Source organism: Nothoprocta perdicaria, unplaced genomic scaffold, assembly GCF_003342845.1.
Source record: "Nothoprocta perdicaria isolate Ctin4 unplaced genomic scaffold, notPer1 scaffold_386, whole genome shotgun sequence".
NCBI lineage: Eukaryota > Metazoa > Chordata > Aves > Tinamiformes > Tinamidae > Nothoprocta > Nothoprocta perdicaria.
Genome location: NW_020455628.1, coordinates 124,066 through 143,248, shown reverse-complemented (window position 1 = coordinate 143,248; position 19,183 = coordinate 124,066). Strand labels below are relative to the sequence as shown.

General features: G+C 40.4%; 1 protein-coding gene across 2 annotated transcripts in view; it reads right to left on the bottom strand.

The window, feature by feature from the left end:
- Window positions 1-19,183, bottom strand: part of RIMKLB (ribosomal modification protein rimK like family member B) — a 39,818-nt gene that overhangs the window by 20,234 nt on the left and 401 nt on the right. Inside the window, exons 2-3 of one of the 2 annotated variants that reach the window (XM_026044822.1) lie at window positions 17,766-18,294; window positions 11,886-12,106 (exon numbers count right to left, since the gene is read on the bottom strand). In XM_026044822.1, the coding sequence (XP_025900607.1) occupies window positions 11,886-12,060 (175 nt within the window). In that variant the 5' untranslated portion in view covers window positions 12,061-12,106; window positions 17,766-18,294. Of the gene's footprint in view, window positions 1-11,885; window positions 12,107-17,765; window positions 18,330-19,183 lie in introns of those variants that run through there. The other variant, XM_026044823.1, reaches the window with a different exon arrangement.

Here is a 19,183-nt window from a genome sequence, read left to right as displayed (position 1 = left end):
GAGCTAACCAAAGGTAATACTAGGGCACCACTGAAGCACTTAGGCACAGTACGAAGCAAGTCAGAACTCAGATGGAATTGAAATTAGTGGGGGATGTGAAGGGGATCAGAAGAACTTCAGCAGTTACAAGGAGACCAAAGAAAGATGGAAGAACACTCAAGTCTGCTGCTCAGGGGATCTAGTTCCAAAAGCCACAGAAATGGCTGAGGTGCTTTGCCCTGTTCTTTACTGGTAAGGTCTGTTTCTGGATTTGGTCCTGAACCCCAGCTGCAGAGTCTGAGAGGGCAGGCTACCGCCCACTGTACAGAAAGGGCAGGTTAGAGAACACTTGGGCGAACTGGACTTACACAAGTCCTTGGGACTAAATGCGATGCATCCAAGGGTGCTGATGGAGCTGCCTGATGATACTACAAGATATTGTGTCTCTGTCATCTCAGAAGAGCCATGACAATCAAGGGATGACTGAAGAAAGGCAAATATCACACTCATCTTCTAGGATTATTCTTAGTAACTGGCTGTCAGTTGGATTTTAAATATCTAACAGTGCTCCACATAGGTTAATAACCAGGGTTGATTCTGTGCCATGTCCCCATTAACAACCTGAGCAATGGGAGGAAATACACTATTTGCAAGGTTGTGAATTACTCTATACAGAGGAAAGTCACTGAGACACGGGAGGAAAGGGCTGCCACTCCACAAAATCTGAGGGGGAATGGATTGTAAATCAAGCTGCAGTCCTCCACTACCTAAAATCTGTGTGTGTAGGGGTGGAGGGATGTGGATCAGGAAAATGAAAGGGGACAACAGAGGCAACTTGTGAACATTGTTGTGATTACGTATCAGGACTTTTCTCCTGCCATCTCCAGGATAATCAAACACTGGAATAGGCTGCCCAGAGAGGCTGTGGGGTTTTCACTCTTTGCTGTTCACAACTCAACTATGTATGTCTGACCTGGCTGTATAACCAACCTGACTGAGGTGGGAAGTGTCCACTAAGGTTTAAGAGATTAGGGAAATAAAAATGGTAAAACAACAACAATAATAAAAGAGTGTCATAAAACCATTAAGCTGCAAAGGAAACAAATGAGAAAAGTCTTTCTCCACCATGAGCCCGTTTTCCTGGCAGAAGCAGTCACCCAGTCAGGGCCCCAAGGAGTAGTCCCTAGGAATCAACTTGAGTGCAAGCCTGATTTTATGGAACAAGTAAAAACTATTCCAATCCTTTAAGGAATTTTAATGTGAAACTACTGAAACTCCATTTCACTGGTAATAAGCAGAGACAGCAATAGATGGACTGTAATTCACACAAAAGGAGAAACAAAATTTTAGTCCAAGTACATAAAATATTTGGAATATTATCCAAACCAGGGAACCGAGAACATAACTGAATCACAGGAAAAATAAGGTCTCTTTTATTATTAATCTTTYTTTCTTCACAGAAAGCATGTTACACACAGCATGTTACAGGAGTAGAAACCRCCCTCACCAATATTAGGAGATGTGGCACAATCTGAATTAGATAGCTCTACATTCTATAACTCTGTGCTAAAACATGCAAAAAATCATAATTCCAAGATCAAACCATCAAGTGTTTATATCAGGCCAGTCACTGTGTTATTTGCTATTAATTTCCTTTCTACTATTCCTCCTTTCCCACTGAGGGAAAAAACAAAATCCATCTTAAAGCACTGTGTCCTGCCTGACTACAGAAACAATAAGTAGCCCAACCTGTGGGTGCATTCATCATCAAGAAACAAAAGGTTTAATATTTCATGTTGATAAACAAATTAAAGACATATATATATAATCTGAAGRTGTTCTTAACTATGAGAAATGCCCGCAAGGCATCTCATTAAAAAAGATAAGCATTGAAAGCAGAGCTGACAAAAAGCCCAAACAAACCAAAAAAATGGAATAAACCATTTCCCAAAACAGATGAGAATTACAGTAACAATGGGGACATTCTAGCTTACAAATTCATATAATAAACATGAGAGAAAACAAGGCACAAACACAACCTATCCAAATAATTCAATGTATAGAATTCCTCAGTTTCAGTGATCAGTTCACTTGCATCTTGAATGTAAATATATCCATGGACCCAAATAACAGATTATCATTGTATCACTGTGATTTTCCCACATTTATGTTTTCCAGTGTAGGGAATGTAGTAGACAGTGTTGCTACATCTAGCACATGGAAACACTTCCAGCTCGTCCCTATGCGATCGCAGATCTATTCACAAAACACATGTGTGTACAGAGCACTCAGAGATGTTAGAAAAGGTACCAAGGATATGATCTGAGCATTTATTTGCCATCCATCCATATACTACTTTCAACTACTACGGCATATTTTCACCCCACAAGACTTATTTAGTGCAGTGCACACGAGGCAGAGCACTCATTCAACAACCWGCTGTTCAGCACTGCATTCATTGTATTTTGTTCAGTGTGCAGTCCACGGATGACTGGTGTACTGAAATCCACAGATATATTAATTTCTTGAGGAGATTTCTCTGTTGTATTTTTAAACAGCATTTGAGTGTTCCACATTCTTAGCATATTTTCATGACACCCTATGCAATCAGTGGGAATTATACTGATTTCCCATATGGAAAAGGGAAACTCAATGAAGATATTAAAAGGAAGTCTGGATGCCAAATGGGAGACTGATTTATCAATTTCCAGCATGGTTCCAACTGATGTTACTTATTCCAAAGAAGGATTCGGCATTTCATGAAGTTGCTCCTCAAATCCAAAATTTTGGCCCCTTCGAAAATGGAAGAACATATCATTAAAGGCAATTTAAGACCAGTCCAATCTAAGCTACCAGACTAGCCCTTCTTTTCCACCAATGCTCAGCTTTGGTTATCACCAATGCCAATAATCAGGGATCCTACAACGACCACAAAGGGACCCTACAGAGTAATAACTTTTATTCCCAGACCAGACCTGTACATTACAAGAAGCTATAGAAAAAAATGGCATCTGATCAAAAAAAGATTTAACAATTGATTTAATGATATTTATAACAGAATATTTATTACAATTTGTAATATAGTATTTAATAACTAATTGATGATTTAATGTTGCTCTTCTAATAGCTTATATGGGCAGCTAATGAAAGCCTGACTTCAGCACTTAGCATCTAATAGCACACACCCACTGCGGTAGAACAGGGCATGAGGGTTGTAACATTTGAATTTATCATGCAGACCTTTGAAACCTGCAGAGAAAGGTAAGGGTCAAAATACCACCGCCCCTATRCAGACGAGCACTTCAGGTGAAGGGGATGCTCTTCTGTCAGTAWATACAATCAAAATCGACTTGCAAAGGAATGTTTCCCTACTGGAGAGAAAAAGCTCTGAAAGCCTGTATTCTATTCCAGGCTTTGGGAGAAATGTTATTACTGCATGCACCTCATTTTGCCTGAATTTCTTACTCTTCAGTCAACTTCACAGGATGAACCTCAACTCCTCTCCCCTACCAAACACAATCCCTGTACTTCCATTTCTTATCCCTCTTACCTTCATTCTATTCTCCCTACTCATCCAGTTCATTTCCAAGTTTTAGCTTTCTTCTACCGTCTGTGGTGGGTTTTTTGGTTTGTTTTTCCCTAAAATTTAGAATACCACCTTCCACTCAAGCTTCCTGCCTTACAAATTGTTTTTCCTTTGAGGCTCCTTTTTTTTTTTTTTTTATCTGTTTGCATCTCTTCCTGAATAAGCTTCAATGTAAAACACATTTCCAGTTGTTTCCAGCTCCATTTTACCACTTAAGGGAGGGGAAGAGGCAATTCCTTATCCAGGATCACTGCAACCATTTCCTGCTACCCCACTTCTTGTCCCAAGACGTTTGCAAAAAGCATGCTGTCTTCCCACCACCAGATTTTTTTCCTCACTGTCTCCAGAGTTTCCAATCTCTTCTCCACCTCCCAAATCTCAGAAGAATTTCACTCCTCTTGTTTTCTCCACATTTAAATGGAGCAATTTACCCTTTCCTAAGGTCTGTGTGTCAGTGGGAGGAAGTATAAAAAAAGTAAGACCTAGACTTAAGAGTAGCCCATCCCATAGCAGACAACAGCACATCCACAGGAAATCCTTCTCCACATAGGGCGGGAGTACGTCAGAAGGTTTAGATGCAAAGCTTTGACAAGCYTCTCAGTGATGCCTAATATACTCTTTTTAGAAGGTAATCATTTGGAGTATCCTTACAATTTTTCTTTCCTTACAGAAAACTTTAGTAATTTTCTCCTTGCAATGAAACACTCTTCTTCAATGGAAATGCTTTGCCAAAAGCTTCCAAAACTCTCCCCACGTGACACCCTACCATAAAAGGGGGAGCAGGGGAAGGCTTATAAGGAATAAAATACTGTAACTATAATAGGAAGTTTCACATTATTTTAATCTTAAGATCGATGGTGATTTCAGACCAATGCAATGTCACCAGAATATCTCAGACAACATGCCACAAGATAAAGCGTATCACTAAGTACAGAACCATTAACAACATTGCTTTTGATCCAAATCAATCCAAGTACCTGCTTTATGAGTGTCACCTCCCTGACCAACAAATGAAACTTCTGTTTTGTTCCTGATCTAAGATAACAAGGGAGAAATGTGCCTCATTAAAAAGCAGAGAAAAAGGCACTATAAATTAGGATATTTCATCAATTTACCATCCTGGGTATTTGAAATTAAACTTCTAAACAAATAGCCCACTTTTGCGGGAAGTAAACACAATGCCACTATACCAGCAGTTTCAAAAGTTAAATCACTCATTCAGATGACAACACATTAAAACTGTATCTCGACTTAGAAACATTCATCATATAGAAGCAAGAAAGCTGGTAGCAAGTCACAGAAATAAATCAAGCCTTCTCCTTACTGTAGACAAGTCTAGTGGTTTACCTATATATTTTCTCTGCTTTGGTCAGTATGAGAAACCACAGCACTTGCATTATAAGAATGTTAAAAGATTTTAATCAATGTTTCCAAGAAGCACTCAAATTTTCAGATGAAAATTATGGGGAGACAACCTGAGAGCTATTTGGCTGAAAATATCTATGACCTCAATGTACTAAAGCTATATATCTACTATCTAGCCACATATCTACTATTGATATAGTAGATGTTCATAATATTTGGCATTGTCTCGTTATAAAATATTGTTAAATCTGTGCTGGGATCATTTGTTCAAAAAAAAACCAACAAAATATATAAAAGCCTTCATTCCCTTAAGCATCAAACTTATTTTTTTCTAATCCATCTGAGTAATGACTCCACACATTTCTGTGACCACTTTTAAGTACTGTTTATATTACAACAGGAAAAAAAGTAAAAAAAAAAAAAAAGGAGCAATAGTTTCATTAGCAACACCTTTTATTTTGGTCCTGCTGCTCATTCTAGCCTTTTCATGTAGTGGCAGGTGGATATAAAAGGTGAAGTGCAATTCAAGAAAGAAAGGAAAAAAAAAGAAGTGTAATTAAGGGCAAGAGACCACAATGGAAAATAGTTCTTGAATTGTTCATTTGGTTAAAGTGATCACATCTAATATCCAGAACTYGGAGGTAAACTGAGTATTTTCACTACATTCTATAGATAGCGGCTACTGCTGTTGCYGGAAGAATAGGTAAGAGTGTAGATTTCTAATGCCAAATCTAGGAAGTCTACCACAGTTCGCACTTTTGTACGATGGAATCTTTCATATCAATAGCAAATTGTAGTATCTCCTAATGCCTCAACCCCAGTTTCATACTCTCCCCTACTAACTGCAGCTTCTGTGGCAGGCTAGTGTTTGTGCAATTATGATCCAACTTGAAGAACTCAGCCAGCTTTAAAAAACATCCAGCATCAGAGAGAGGGGGATCAGGTTTAAAATTAGACCAGTCCCCAGACCTTGCTTAGCACGCACACAGGAACACAGATTGCTGAAAAAAAAATGAGGCAGACACACCAGCTAGTAGTCCTGCTGAAGAACATCTCATGCAACATTAGGCTAAATTTCAGCTGTGATGCAGAAACATCTCCAACATTGCCTTTGTCCTTTTATGGACACTGTTCTTCCCCTAGGTGGTTGTTCCTTAGAATTCTCATAATAATTCCAAACCTGGCAAAGTTCTCCAGCATGTTTAGATATTATAGGCATGTACATTCAAGGTGAGATGTCACGCAAGACTAGTTCTCCTGAGTGTTCTAGAACACATGCAAATGAAAACACTCCGTTCTTTACATATCCTTCTGAAACGACTATAATAAAACATTCTGTAAAAGAAACATTCTTATCTCTCTACCTTACAAAGGCTGTATATTGGACTGAACCCAAATCTAGCATGGATAGTTACTCAAAACACTGAATAACTCTGAGAAAATCCAATTCATTTTTAGCCTTCATTACGCACTATCAGCTTAAGATAACAAGAGGTCATTTAAGAGAAGAAATTCCTGAAGGCAGAAAAGTACAAGGACACCCAGATGCACAGAGGATATAACCCTTCTTCATACATGCATAAGAAAACAACAGTTCTTCCCAAAACATGTGGCTACTACTGAAACACAATGGTAGTGAAGTACTTGCCTAAACCAATGAAGGAAATGTCCAAAATGTTTTCTCATTCAAGTTGCTGTTTCTTGCCAAGGACATTTCTCTGAGATATCCTAACGTTGCAACCGTTAGCCAGTCACGTACTTCTAAATGTAAGTACCATTCTACACATCTCTCTATATTCCCTATTTTCCTACTAGCAATGCTTACGACATGGTAAGTTTTAACACAAATCATACTGGCAAGGCATAGATTTCCACACTGGAAAGCATCAAAATTAATGAGACAAAATCCATTTACTAGTTGTAAATGAATAAGTTTAGTCTGTCAGACTTAAGTCAGTAATTACTTGCACTTGCAAAATAAAAATAAAAAATGAAAGAGTTCTACTCTAGTAGTAGAACTCTGATGACAGATCTCAGAGCATAGATAAAAACAAAGCAGAAACACACAGTCTTAGGAGTAAAGAGGAARCTGCTCTTCCAGAATCTAAAACTCAAGATTTTGTTTGTCTCGGTGATTTTGAGGGGTTCAGAGCCCAGCACTTTCACCAACACCAAATTCACTTCATATCTAACGACTTAGTAATCATTTGCAAGCACTGCAATTCCTTTTCCAGCTCTTACTATTGAATTACAATTTCCCCACTCTGCAGAGGAAGTAATGGTTTCTGCTACTTTCCTGAGTAGTTCAGAACAAGCCCACTCTGCAATGCTGGGAAACGTACTGTCAACCCCACAGCAATTTGCAGCACACTGCAGAAAAAACTCTCACCACAAGGTGCCCTACTGGACTAGCAAGGGCCAGGGCAAATGCTGAAACAGTCCAACTTCATGCTTTTTCCCCTACAGAAATCTTCAAAATATGACAATCTCTCTATTCTTGTTTCCAATCCCATATGACCCAGGGTGAGAAAGGACCATATCTACTCCTTACTAGTTCGGACAAACTTAGAAACTAAGGATAAACAACATGAAACAAAATCAGATTTTTCTCAAGATCAAAGAGGCAGGTCAGGGCTTAAACTAAATAGTTGACTAGTGCTACAGATTTCAGGCCCACACAAGAACCCCAGTTTRTATCAGCCACAAATGATCAGTTCACAGATGCCATCCACCTAACGAGGGGTAAGAAAACCTCATGATGCACTAAGTATTATTGCTTATACACAGATGTGTGCAATTATTATTGCTTCCTTTTTTATTTCTCACGCAGGTCAATCACTTGCTTTTACATTCCTAACTAAAAAGCCAAGGAAGCAGAAGTAAGGGATGGGAATCGCWCCTCTGTGTTACACTTTAGGGCATTCCAATTTCACTCAGTCCAGCACCTCTAATCATTAAAAGTTCCTGCAAGCAATCTTGGTCAAAATTATTTTCCTCCCCAGAATAGCACCAGGAACATGGGAAAACTAAAAACTTACAATATAGGAAGCAGAAAGTCTCCAGTTCAGCTCTTTTTTTTTGTTGTTGTTTTTTTCTCTAGTTAGAGAACAAAGAATTTTATGGAAGATGTTCTTGGAAATAATGAACATCAATAAAAACTACTGAAGTAAAATTCCCCCTGAGGGAATCCCTCACCAGCAAAAATTTGAGCTTGTTTTTTCTGTCAGGTAGAGCACAGTATTCTGGTGTGATGGCCATTATTAAGCTCTTCTCATTGGTGAGAAGAAAAAAAAGTAATCAACTCTATTGAAAAAGAGAAGAGAAGCAATTCATTACAGTTGGTCTCTTTCCCACTTACTCTAATAGTATACTCATTCCCCAAAGGCTACACCCTCCCCATCTCCTGTAAGGATCTAATTTGTGTTGTACCAAGGCTGTAGGAACAGTAAGTTCACAAAAGACAGACTTTKGTTTTGTTTTGTTATGTACTTAAGCAGGACTTTTCATGTTAAAATGCTAGATGTATGTCTGAAAATGTCTTGCATAGGTACCRAAGGTACCATCGCCCAAACACACATGTACACCTAAAACTGACACAATCATGCATGCTGTCCATAAGCAAATTTGTCTATTTTAAAGTAAAAAGGAGCCCCAATTTCCCCTACCCTTTTGGACTCTGTATGTATTGTATGACCACAAGATGAGTTGGTGTAGCAGGTTATTCCAACAACAAGAGAGCTAGTTATTTGAGTGGGGTTTGCTTTCCATCGGTAGACCCAACTCAACTCAAGATGAGTCTACAGCCATACAAACACCAGATCCAATTTGGCAATTCTATATCCATTTGAATTAAACAGCAGTCTCCTTATCAAGGAAACGGAGAATTTGGTCAAACTTTTGCAATGATTAGTTTCACAGCAACATGAAAGTAAACCCAAAGAGACATAAAGATCTCACGCACAGCGAGCAGCAAAGTCCTCATACACAGCAAGCTGGCAAAAGGATGACAGGAACAAGGCTACTCCTTTCAGCCAGATMATCAGACTGCTTAGCTTCAAGAACATAGCTGTAAATCTTAGGCTACATAGACACCATAGCTGCAGCCAGCTTAAACAAGGTCAACTGCAACAGTCGCCTCTCCTTTCTTCCAGACGTGCATTTTTGTCTGCTCCAGCGTGCCAACACTGTGCATGTCTGACTCAACAACTATTTCAGMAGGTTCAGCCCACCAAAGCAGCAGAAAAATATTCACTCTTTTCAGCAGCAGTTTTCTGCTGAATTCAATCCAGCTTCTGCCCCAGAGATCTGTAGAGTACTGGTCTCTGTGTAGAGAGGGGGAGGCAAGAATGCACGGTCTGGAAGAGCAGACATGAAGCAGCAGTTACTGGATAAGTCACAGTCTAAGACTATTCTCAAAAGAGCTTAAAAGTAAAATCAGACATTTTTCTTTCTAAATTTAAGGGAAAAACCTTTAATTTATTTAATGCTTTTTATAACTTGCATTTACAACTCCTTCTGGAATCATGCTCTGTTGAAGCAACTAACTTGTGTTTTTTAAGCTGAACACAGTCTAAGGTAAATACAGTTCTTCAGCAGATCAGAGCAGTTCTGCTGACARATCAGCATGTGACCAGCGACACTGGAGCTGTGCAGGTGCGAAGGATGCTGAATAATCCAAACGTTCAGCTCTGGGAGAAAACAGACTGGCAAGTCCTCCCTGAGGATACACTGTTGGCTTGCCTGGGGATCAAGCTACATTTCCAATCCAACCCTGTGCTGTAGCAGTAAGACATTAAGGAGACACTAGTACTGATTCCTTCCTGAAATAAGCTTATCATTCCCTCTCCCTTTGGCCATCACAGGTACACAATAAATCATGTAATTCTTAGACTCTTTCAACTCTGTATTTACCTAAGTGACAGAAATTGCCCATGCCTCCCTGTCTCAAGGCTTCAGGGATACTGACATCAACGTGCTCTTATCATAACCGTGTACATGTACTGAAGAGTGCACTGCACTGCAAGCATCACACACTGCGGATCACATAGGCAGCCACGTAACTGGGACACATTCTCTTCACTAACTCCTCTGTTGTACAAAATTTGACTTATTCTGAAATTCTCCCACAACAGCAGCTAACAGTAGAAGTAGAGAATGTTTTTCCTCACGATTTTTGTCCCAGGACACCTTTTTCTAGACAGAGTATTTTAATGAGGAAAAAGCATGGATAAAGATTTTGCCTGTGCCCGTTACAGAAGTCTAAATCAATACATGGGTACAAACACAAGAAAAAAGAAAACCAAGAGAGGAAAGATTCCTTATGTCTTTCCAAGAGAAAGAATTTTGTCCAATACAGGAAAGGAGAAAGAAAAACCCAAACACCCCACAAAGAGCCAGTCCAGACTTAATGATTTTTTTTCTGTTCTCCCAGTCAAKTTCTTAAATTTTATCCATTCTTGTACTGCCATACCATATCTCTCAAAATGAATATTCTGAGTCAAATAATATTTTATCTTTGCTTTTCTGCTTGTACCAGATGGAGTGCTGGGAAACAATAAACAGAAGAGAGCAGAAATTGCGTGTCTAAAGCCCACAAATCATTCTTGTCACTTTTAATTCCCCAAATATAAACAGCAAGGAGGGGACAGGAAAAACAAAACATCACCAAGAAATAAAGGTTGAAGTAAAATACTGAAATGCTAAAGGATCAATTACGCATTGTGCAGGTTGTAGATGGTTCTGGATGGTTGCCTTAGCAGAACTCATTGTTCACCAGACAACATAGGATACAAAAAAGTGTTCAGAGTTTTTGACATTTCCCCCAATTAAATAACATCCTTCTGAAGAGTTTTAAGTCTCTGATAAAAATCAGAGACACTTCAGAATTAAAGACAATGTTGTAAAAATGTACAAATGTTGACCAAAGTTCCTCCACAAAATACAGACAGTTGAAGATACTCTTCCTGCATGGCTTTCCCAGTACAGAACAAGGTATAAGCTCATGTGGCAACCTCTCCTTCAGAGCTGAGGATACTTGTATATTCTCTTCTCATACAGGTTTGCTCTAACACAGCTTGCAGGCACTTCATTCTTTTCAAGATATCCAGAGATTTTTTTGGGGGGGAGGAAGGTGCGGGGGGTGGGAGAAGGAGTGATATGGGGGAAAGAGARGTGTAGCAAAGAGACAAGCACAAAACACAACTGCCTCCTTTCTTTAAGGAATCCAAATAAGAAGTTGAAAAGATATAACAGCAAATGCTACACAACATCAGTGGTCTTAATATTCTTCCTATAACAAGTACAGTGTCTGCATTATTTCACTCTACTTCTAACACATCTTAATGTCTTGTTTTTCATTTCTAAGCTTCATTTCTTGTTTTTTYATAGAGAAAAGAGCTAACAAAAAACAGAATAAAGCATTATCATTTTGTTTAGAGCTCAATAGTTTGTAGTAATTTCTCTCGTTTTAGCACGCACTGAACTAAAGCATGCTTCTATACATATGTGTAATGTCACTTGTTATCTCTAGCTCCCTGACAACTGGTACTCTCTACTGAAAATTCTTTTTAGCTTATTTCAAACATGTTTGTTATTTGGGGTCATAACACAACTGAAAAAAAAAGTCCTACTAAAATTCCTAACTATGATCCATAAACTCAAATCTATGCAAAAATGAAAGTAAGAAATTTCTTAACTCAGAGATCATGTGTAGTCCTTACCCTGAAATTCAGAAACCAAAGCAACTCGCCTCTCTATTCTACTGGCCTAGTTAACAATTGCATTTTATGATCACAGTGAATGCTGGAGTACATGCTATCATGTACGCCTGTGTGATTTGGATTAGATATGGCTGCCTGTCACACATGAATTCATTATTAAACAGTACAGAGGCTCCATTTCATGATCTTTTTACAAGCACTCTTACAGCTAATTCCCAACCTCAGCTGATCCTCACCAAGATTTCCATCCTCAATGGTCAGCACCACTTCATCCATCAGCAAGGCCCGAAAATCCAGTTCCTCTTCACAGCATTTGGCTTTCAGTGCTCTCAGGATCTCCTGCTGAGGGTAATCTTCTCTGATGCGACGGTCTGTTAAGAACCACAGCCTGGGAGCAACTGAACTGCACATCTTGGACTTGTCTTGCAATCTTCAACGTTTCCTTTCAGTGGAACTTCTAGATGATGAAGAGGAGGAAAACTGTTAAGAGTGGAAAAGCTCCTATCTTTATATTCCCCACCGTCCTGAGTCCTTCTGCCTTTATCCTACTCTCTTTACACAGGTCTGCCCTTTCCAAGAGGGTATAACCTAAAATCTCCAAGTGCCCACCTATAGCAGAACTAACAACAAGAACAAATTCATTTACAATCAGTAGCCATCTATGAACTTCAGAAACAGATTTTGATCCTTATATCATCCTTACTGGATAAGACTATTGATATGGATAATAGCATCCCCTTTTAGTCCATATTAGGGAGCATGCTGAAAAAAAAAAAARRAAAAAAACTTCATGTGAATTTCTAAAGTCCACAATTTTAGCTTCAGAACAGGGATACTTCCTTGCATTTCAAGAGAGCTCRGACATACTACATACTGCTAAAACACCTGACACACATGATGTCCTTCTTTTTTCCAAAGACAGAGTGTGACAAAACCTTCATGTCAAAAAAGCAGRTCAGAAGAAGGGATGCGGGAGGGGGACATTAAAATAAAAAATATTAAAAACCATTTTTCCTGAAAGGATTTTTAAGACAGAATTAAGACAGAATTAGCCCGCTTCCTTACCTTCCACCTTTCCAGTATAGGGAAAGAGAAAAACCGAGCTGTTTGCCACTCATGTTAAGAGCCTAAAATTTACAGGTAGAAATCATTATTTTCACAAATAGGATTTGCATGAGGTTCAAACAGAACGGAGTTTTGTCCGACACTCCTAATGACTGGAGATGGTGTCATGAGAAAAGCTATGTGCAAGTTAGACCACAGATCTGTAACAACTTCTTTCACATTTGGAAGAATTTTTCTAAGTTTTTCTGTTTGGTCTGGTTTAAGATTTCCATGGTAAGCACTGGGGCAAAAGTATTATTCTGCTGCAACCAGAAGAACAAACTGCGTATTTTTGTAATTAAAAATAAAGCTTCTGCTACCAATAAAGTTTTTTTATTAAGTATCAACAAGATAAAATTTTAAATGGCCATTTTTACTCCTCATATTGAGAACAAGGGATTTCTGTAGATGACGGCTTACAGAAAACTTGCTGGCAATTGTGACAGACTATCCTGTTCAGGAAGGGCACTGCCACAGCACAGCTCAGAAGGCCTCTTGTCACTTCACCCACATTTCTGCTACTTGCCCAGATCATCAGGGAGACCAACCAGCCCCACCTACTGTCCATTCCTTGAAAAACAGGTTCTCCCTAAAACTAAGGTTAGTCCATCACACACCAAACAGAGCTATAGAAAACTGAACGTGTAAAAATATCGTAAACAGAGCTTTCTTATTTTTACCTAAGACTTCCAAGACAACTGGAAGCCATTCCATCCTCAAGTCTAGACACAAARATAAATTCACTTCAGATCATGGCATAAGCCAATGTCAGAAATAGAAGTAGAAACTAGTAATCCTAACTAGCAGTCTCTTGATCTGATACCCATTACTCATTCTTTTAAGCAGAAGTATTCCCCCTACTCCAATCGCCAACATTCTGTCAAGTTTCAGCCTCTCCCTATAATATGTGTTTTGATTGTGTAAGGAATCTCATTGAACAAAATCTAAAATTTACCTGTTAAACACAAAATCGTAATAATCCTTCCCACACTGTCAAGAAGAGAGTCTATAGGAGAACAGCCTGACTAGCAGTCAGATGCACAAGCGCATTAAGATCATTGGATATGATTTCCAGAACTTTTCCCTGAAAACCAAATCTAACCCTTGCAATCTAGAAGGGATTAAAAAAAAAAATCACAGAATGGCTGAGGTTGGAAGGGACCTCTAGAGATCATTTAGTCCAAYACCCTGCTCCAGCAGGGACACCCAGAGCACGGGGCACAGGGCGGCATCCAAGCGGGTTTGGAAGATCTCCAGAGGAGGAGACTCCACAGCCTCCCTGGGCAGCCTGTGCCAGGGCTCTGGCACCCTAACAGGAAAGAAGTTCCTCCTCACATGGAGATGGAACTGCCTGTGTTTCAACTCRTACCCATTGTCCCTTCTCCTATCATTGGTCACCACTGAGAAGAGTTTGGCCCCTGCCTCCCTACATTCAGGTATAATACCTTCAGGTATTTATAAATATTGATCAGATCACTTCTGAACCTTCTCTTGTCCAGGCTAAGTAGGTCCTGCTCACTCAGTCTCTCCTCATACGAGAGATGCTTCAGTCCCTTAATCATCTTTGTCACTCTCTGCTGGACCCTCTCCAGTAGTTCCACATCCCTCTTGTCCTGGGGAGCCCAGAACTGCCCCCAATACTCCAGGTGCGGCCTCACCAGAGCTGAGTAGAGGGGCAGGATCCCCTCCCTTGACCTGCTGGTAACACTCCTCCTGATGCAGCCAGGATCCCACTGGCCTTCTTGGCCACGAGGGCACACTGATGGCTCATGGGTAACTTGGTGTCAACCAGGACTCCAAAATGTCTCTCCATGGAGCTGCTCTCCAGCAGGTCAACCCCTAATCTGTCCTGGTGCCTGGGCTTATTCCTCCCCAGGTGCAGGACCCTGCACTTGTCCTTGTTGAACCTCATGAGGTTCCTCTCTGCCCAACTCTCCAGCCTAAGACATAGTCCAAGACAATGCTGGATATGTATGAAATACTTTCCAGTCAATGTGAGTATCTATCACTTGTAATAAGCGTCTCTGTATAAAGGAAGGAAAAGRGCAGGAAAAGAGCAAGAGATAATTACATGTCTTCAAAATGAAATTAGTTAACATCAAGTTTTTACTCAAAGCTACCACAAACAATTCAATATTTAAACAATATTTTTTAAAAAAGACATTTATGAAATCAAAAACAAAATAATAACTGCACAAAACAGAACAAGAACTGTAAAAGGGTGGAGTCAAAGCAAAAGCTCTGTTATAATGGTTGAATCTGTTGAAAACTGTGCCAGACCAGCCAAGCAATCACTGCTACATCTGCTTCAGAAAGATGCTCTGTGGAAAAAAATCTCAGCAAATTTATAAAGAGAATGAAATCCTCAACTTTAAACTGCAGCAGCTCTGCACCGAGATGGGTTTCACTTCAGTATTCACACAGCAGCTTCCTCCTCTACATCATACACATTTGTATTTCATTCCTTCATGCCTTGAAGCTGTAATACACCTCTTGCAGATGTTCTCAAAGAAGTATTCACTGCGCTACTGTCATAACTCAGTTCATGCAGGAAGATGTTTATGGATATAAGAGGGAATCCAAACAATCAGATAAGCTGGGYAGACAGAACTTGAAATCTGAAGACCACAGACTTCAAGCAAGGCCTTCTAACCACTACAGAGAGAGTTTTGGAGACCTGACTCCAAGAAGGGGAGACTGGTTTCCATTGTCCACGTCCATTTATTTCTTGTCCTGTCTACAACACCCAACAGCAGAGAGAAAATTTGATTAGTCTCTTTTTTATCCTAATATATTTTCTTCTAAGCTATCATAAAAAGATGGTTCTATATCCTTTCCACTGAAAACACAATTGCCCAAAGAAATTCTATATAAAAAAGACTAGTCAGTTTCTTCCCTATGGGACCGATAAATTACTGGAAGTTTGGCAGCATTAGGAAACAACGTGGTGCAGCCATCTCAACTGTTTGACTTGCGACCTGATATTGCAGCCTATTATTGACTGAAGCGAGACCTGAGAAATGAGTTATTGAAACAATTATATCCGAGTCCCTCCCAGAATCACTATAGTTTTTCAGTCCTTGACTCAGACTCAGTTACAGCAGTGTGCAGCTAACTTAGCTCCTGGGATGCTAGCAATTAGTAGAGARGTAAAACCTAATGTTAGGTTTAGCATTCCTCTAGGAATGTTTAATCCCTACAGCTCCGGTAATGATCATAAAAATCTCACAGGAGCTATAAGGGTAGCAGCAATGATTGCCGTGGGAAATGGAGAATTAGGAAAAAACATACCTCCAAACACTACCTTAGTATGAATAAAATTGCACTCAATACACAGTTATTTGGGTTGAGTTTTTACACAGTAACAAATACACAGTTATTTGGGTTGGGAAAAGGTGTTTTACATTTCTTTTTAACATAAATTAACCAAGGCTTTAAAACTGAGTATGTAACCCCAGTCAACCAATTGTCTCTACTATTACAGCAATTTCTAGAATACTGTTTTAGAGGCCACACCTTAAGACACTGAGGATCTAAGAATAATCGTAACATGCTCATAAATTACAATAGAGAWGACAGTTCAAGGCAGATTTGATTTGCAATGGCTACAGTATGTATTAGATTGCTTATACAGTTAAAGTGCTGTCCAGCATATAAACCATCATACGTTGTGAAGGAATGAAGGTCTCAGCWTCACTTTAGGGAGGAGAAAAGAGTAGTGGTAGAAACATCCCAAAAATAAAACTTCTCTGTGTCATAGGGACAGCAGATCTGAAAAGTTCACAGCTGTTCTTAGTGCAAAAAAAAAAAAATTAGTGCTGTGTTCCCCATACAGATATCAGAACAATGATCATCTAAACAAAATCTTAAAGAAATTTCTGTAGATTATGGGCGAGATATGCAGAGATAACAAAAAAAAAGACAAAAAAAGACATCTTGAACCTCTTATTAAAATTGTTCTAAAAAAAAATTTAAAAAATCAACAAATCAGTATTAATGCTGACACTGCCACTCCATGTTTATGCTTACAGTCAACCTCAAGAAAAAAAAATGTAACAGAAGGTAAAATTTTAAATTGCGTTTTTCATAAAACTGCCACATAACAAAGAACCTCAATAAAAAAAAAAGAACAATAAATAAATATATCTTTAAATGCATTTTACACAGCATATTCAGCAGCAGCACAATCTGACCAGCACTGCTGCGTATCATCTGCTCTCTGTACATGCACTACAGAAAGTCACTGCAGGCAGGTGACTCCCAAGCACGCCTCTTTTAAAACCTGGCATGGTATCCAACCCCTTCCCTCTCCCTGTGAGATCTGTAGAGACTGCAACAGTCAAAGGATAAGGGAATATATTACGTATAAGTGTGCATAATAGTAAAGCAGAAAATTGCTACAATTCTTCCTTTTCCAGTACAATTCCCACACACACAGACACTCCCACAGATGGGCAACTGCATTCCCTCCTATGGCTTTCACCTGCTCTCTCCCACCCTTCCAGTGAGTAATGCTGAAGATACTAGTAGCAATCCTGCTCGCACAATTGCCTATCAAGACAGGCATCCACACCCAGAGTCCTCATTCATCTATTTTCATGCTTGCAAGTAGGTGATAATATTCCTCATTCACACCCCTCCAGTTCCTGATCTGCAGTGAATAATCCATCCTCTTCCCTCTCGGCAACACAAGGCTGATACTGGTTAAAAGCCACTCTCCTACTTTGATCTCAGGAATTTTTCCCCACAATAGGCTCTCATGTTTTCCACCCGTGTTCGYGGCTGGGCAAACTAAAAACGTTTCTTCCCTCATCCAGCGCTTTCCCGAGGAGAGGCTGTCCCTGCCCTGGCCAGGTTCCTCTGCAGTGGGGTTTAATACACCCCTCTCTCGCCTATCCCTGCGTGCACAGTTTTGCCTCCTCCCTTCCCCCACCGCACTCCCAGTCTCCGAGCCTGCGCCTGGCATGGGGGAAGGGAAACAAGCCCTGAATGAATGGACCAATGTGACTTACCAGAAATTTGGTGAAGGGCTGCAAAACAAAAAGATGCCACAGGCGGATGCCTCTTTTAGGGTGCCAAGTCAGTGCTGCCTCRATTCCGGCTCCCTCCGCAAGGTCGCGTGTCCTGGTCTGTTCCCCTTTCCCCAGATCCCCTACTACCCAAAGCGGGTGGCACTGAAGTCTTCTGGACACCTCCCTGCTCTGCAATCCAAAGGATGGAAAGGCACTGCTGCAGCGCCCAAAGCAAGCAGGGGGTGATGAGGACAACGTCCTCCTACTACTACACGGGCAACGTCTAGCTAATGTCTCAGGGGCCAAGGGAGATTTCTGGGGGTGGAAAAGAGAAAAGGGGGAGTAGGTGAGTGCTAATGTAACTCTCAATTCGTCCTCTCCTACAGGAGTGGAGGAATGGGAAAGAGGCAAAAACTATATTAGGTTAAAGCTGTACTTCGCAGGGTGAAAACAGAGCAAATCCAGCAAGCCCCTCGTGCCCCTACTTCCTGGGAACTAATCCCCTAAATGAGGCTGAAATCACCAACACCTGAGGAGAGAGAGAGAGAAACATCCATATTAGACACAAACACACACATATATCTAAAAAATTACATTTCTACAGGAGACAGACAGACAATAAGGAAAAAATAGAAGAAACTGAGCAGATGGGCACAACTAGGGAAACAGCGTGACTTTAAATAATTGATAGGAATTTTCTCACACACAGAAATGCATTTTTAAAGGAGAAACTAGACAGTTAGGTAGTGTATTTACAGATAAGCGTTTCTTCAATGGAGGAAAATAAGCCTGTCATTACAAGTGAAGAAAAAAAATTAGGTTTTAAATAACGAAGAAAGGTGTATTCTTATTTGTGTCCTTCTTTAAATCCCTCCTCCAGGAAAAAAAAATGGAATTCACATGAGGGGACTGAAGAGAAGTAGGATTCAGGTAAGAAGCCTGTTTATATGAATGAAACTCCAGTTCCCCGAAGACAGAGTCCTTTATAAAGGAGGAAAAAATAAACAATAATAATAATGCGCATAACAGCTCCAGAAGATGCTGGTTCCAATCATTAGAGCCGAACACTCGCGCACTTCGGAAGCGCAGCCCATGGTCGATCCCCAAGAAGCTAAGTCAGCAACACGCAATTATCTCCTCAAACGTTAGAAAACAAAAGGRGGAAAGAAACCTGCTCGCACCGACTTCGTTGCGAGAGGCAGCCACGGCCGCGCGCGCMCGCCCGCACGCCCCCCCGGGTCACGTGCAGCGCCGCTCCGCGCTCACGCACGTTTCCACACTCACGCGCGCGGCGGCCGTTTTTCCCGTTGCGGCCGTTTGGGCGCGCGCGGGGCAGGGCGGCGGGACGCGCCGGGGGAGCGGGAGCAGCCGCGCGCGCGACGTGCGGCGCGCCACACAACGGCAGGCAGCGCCGCGCG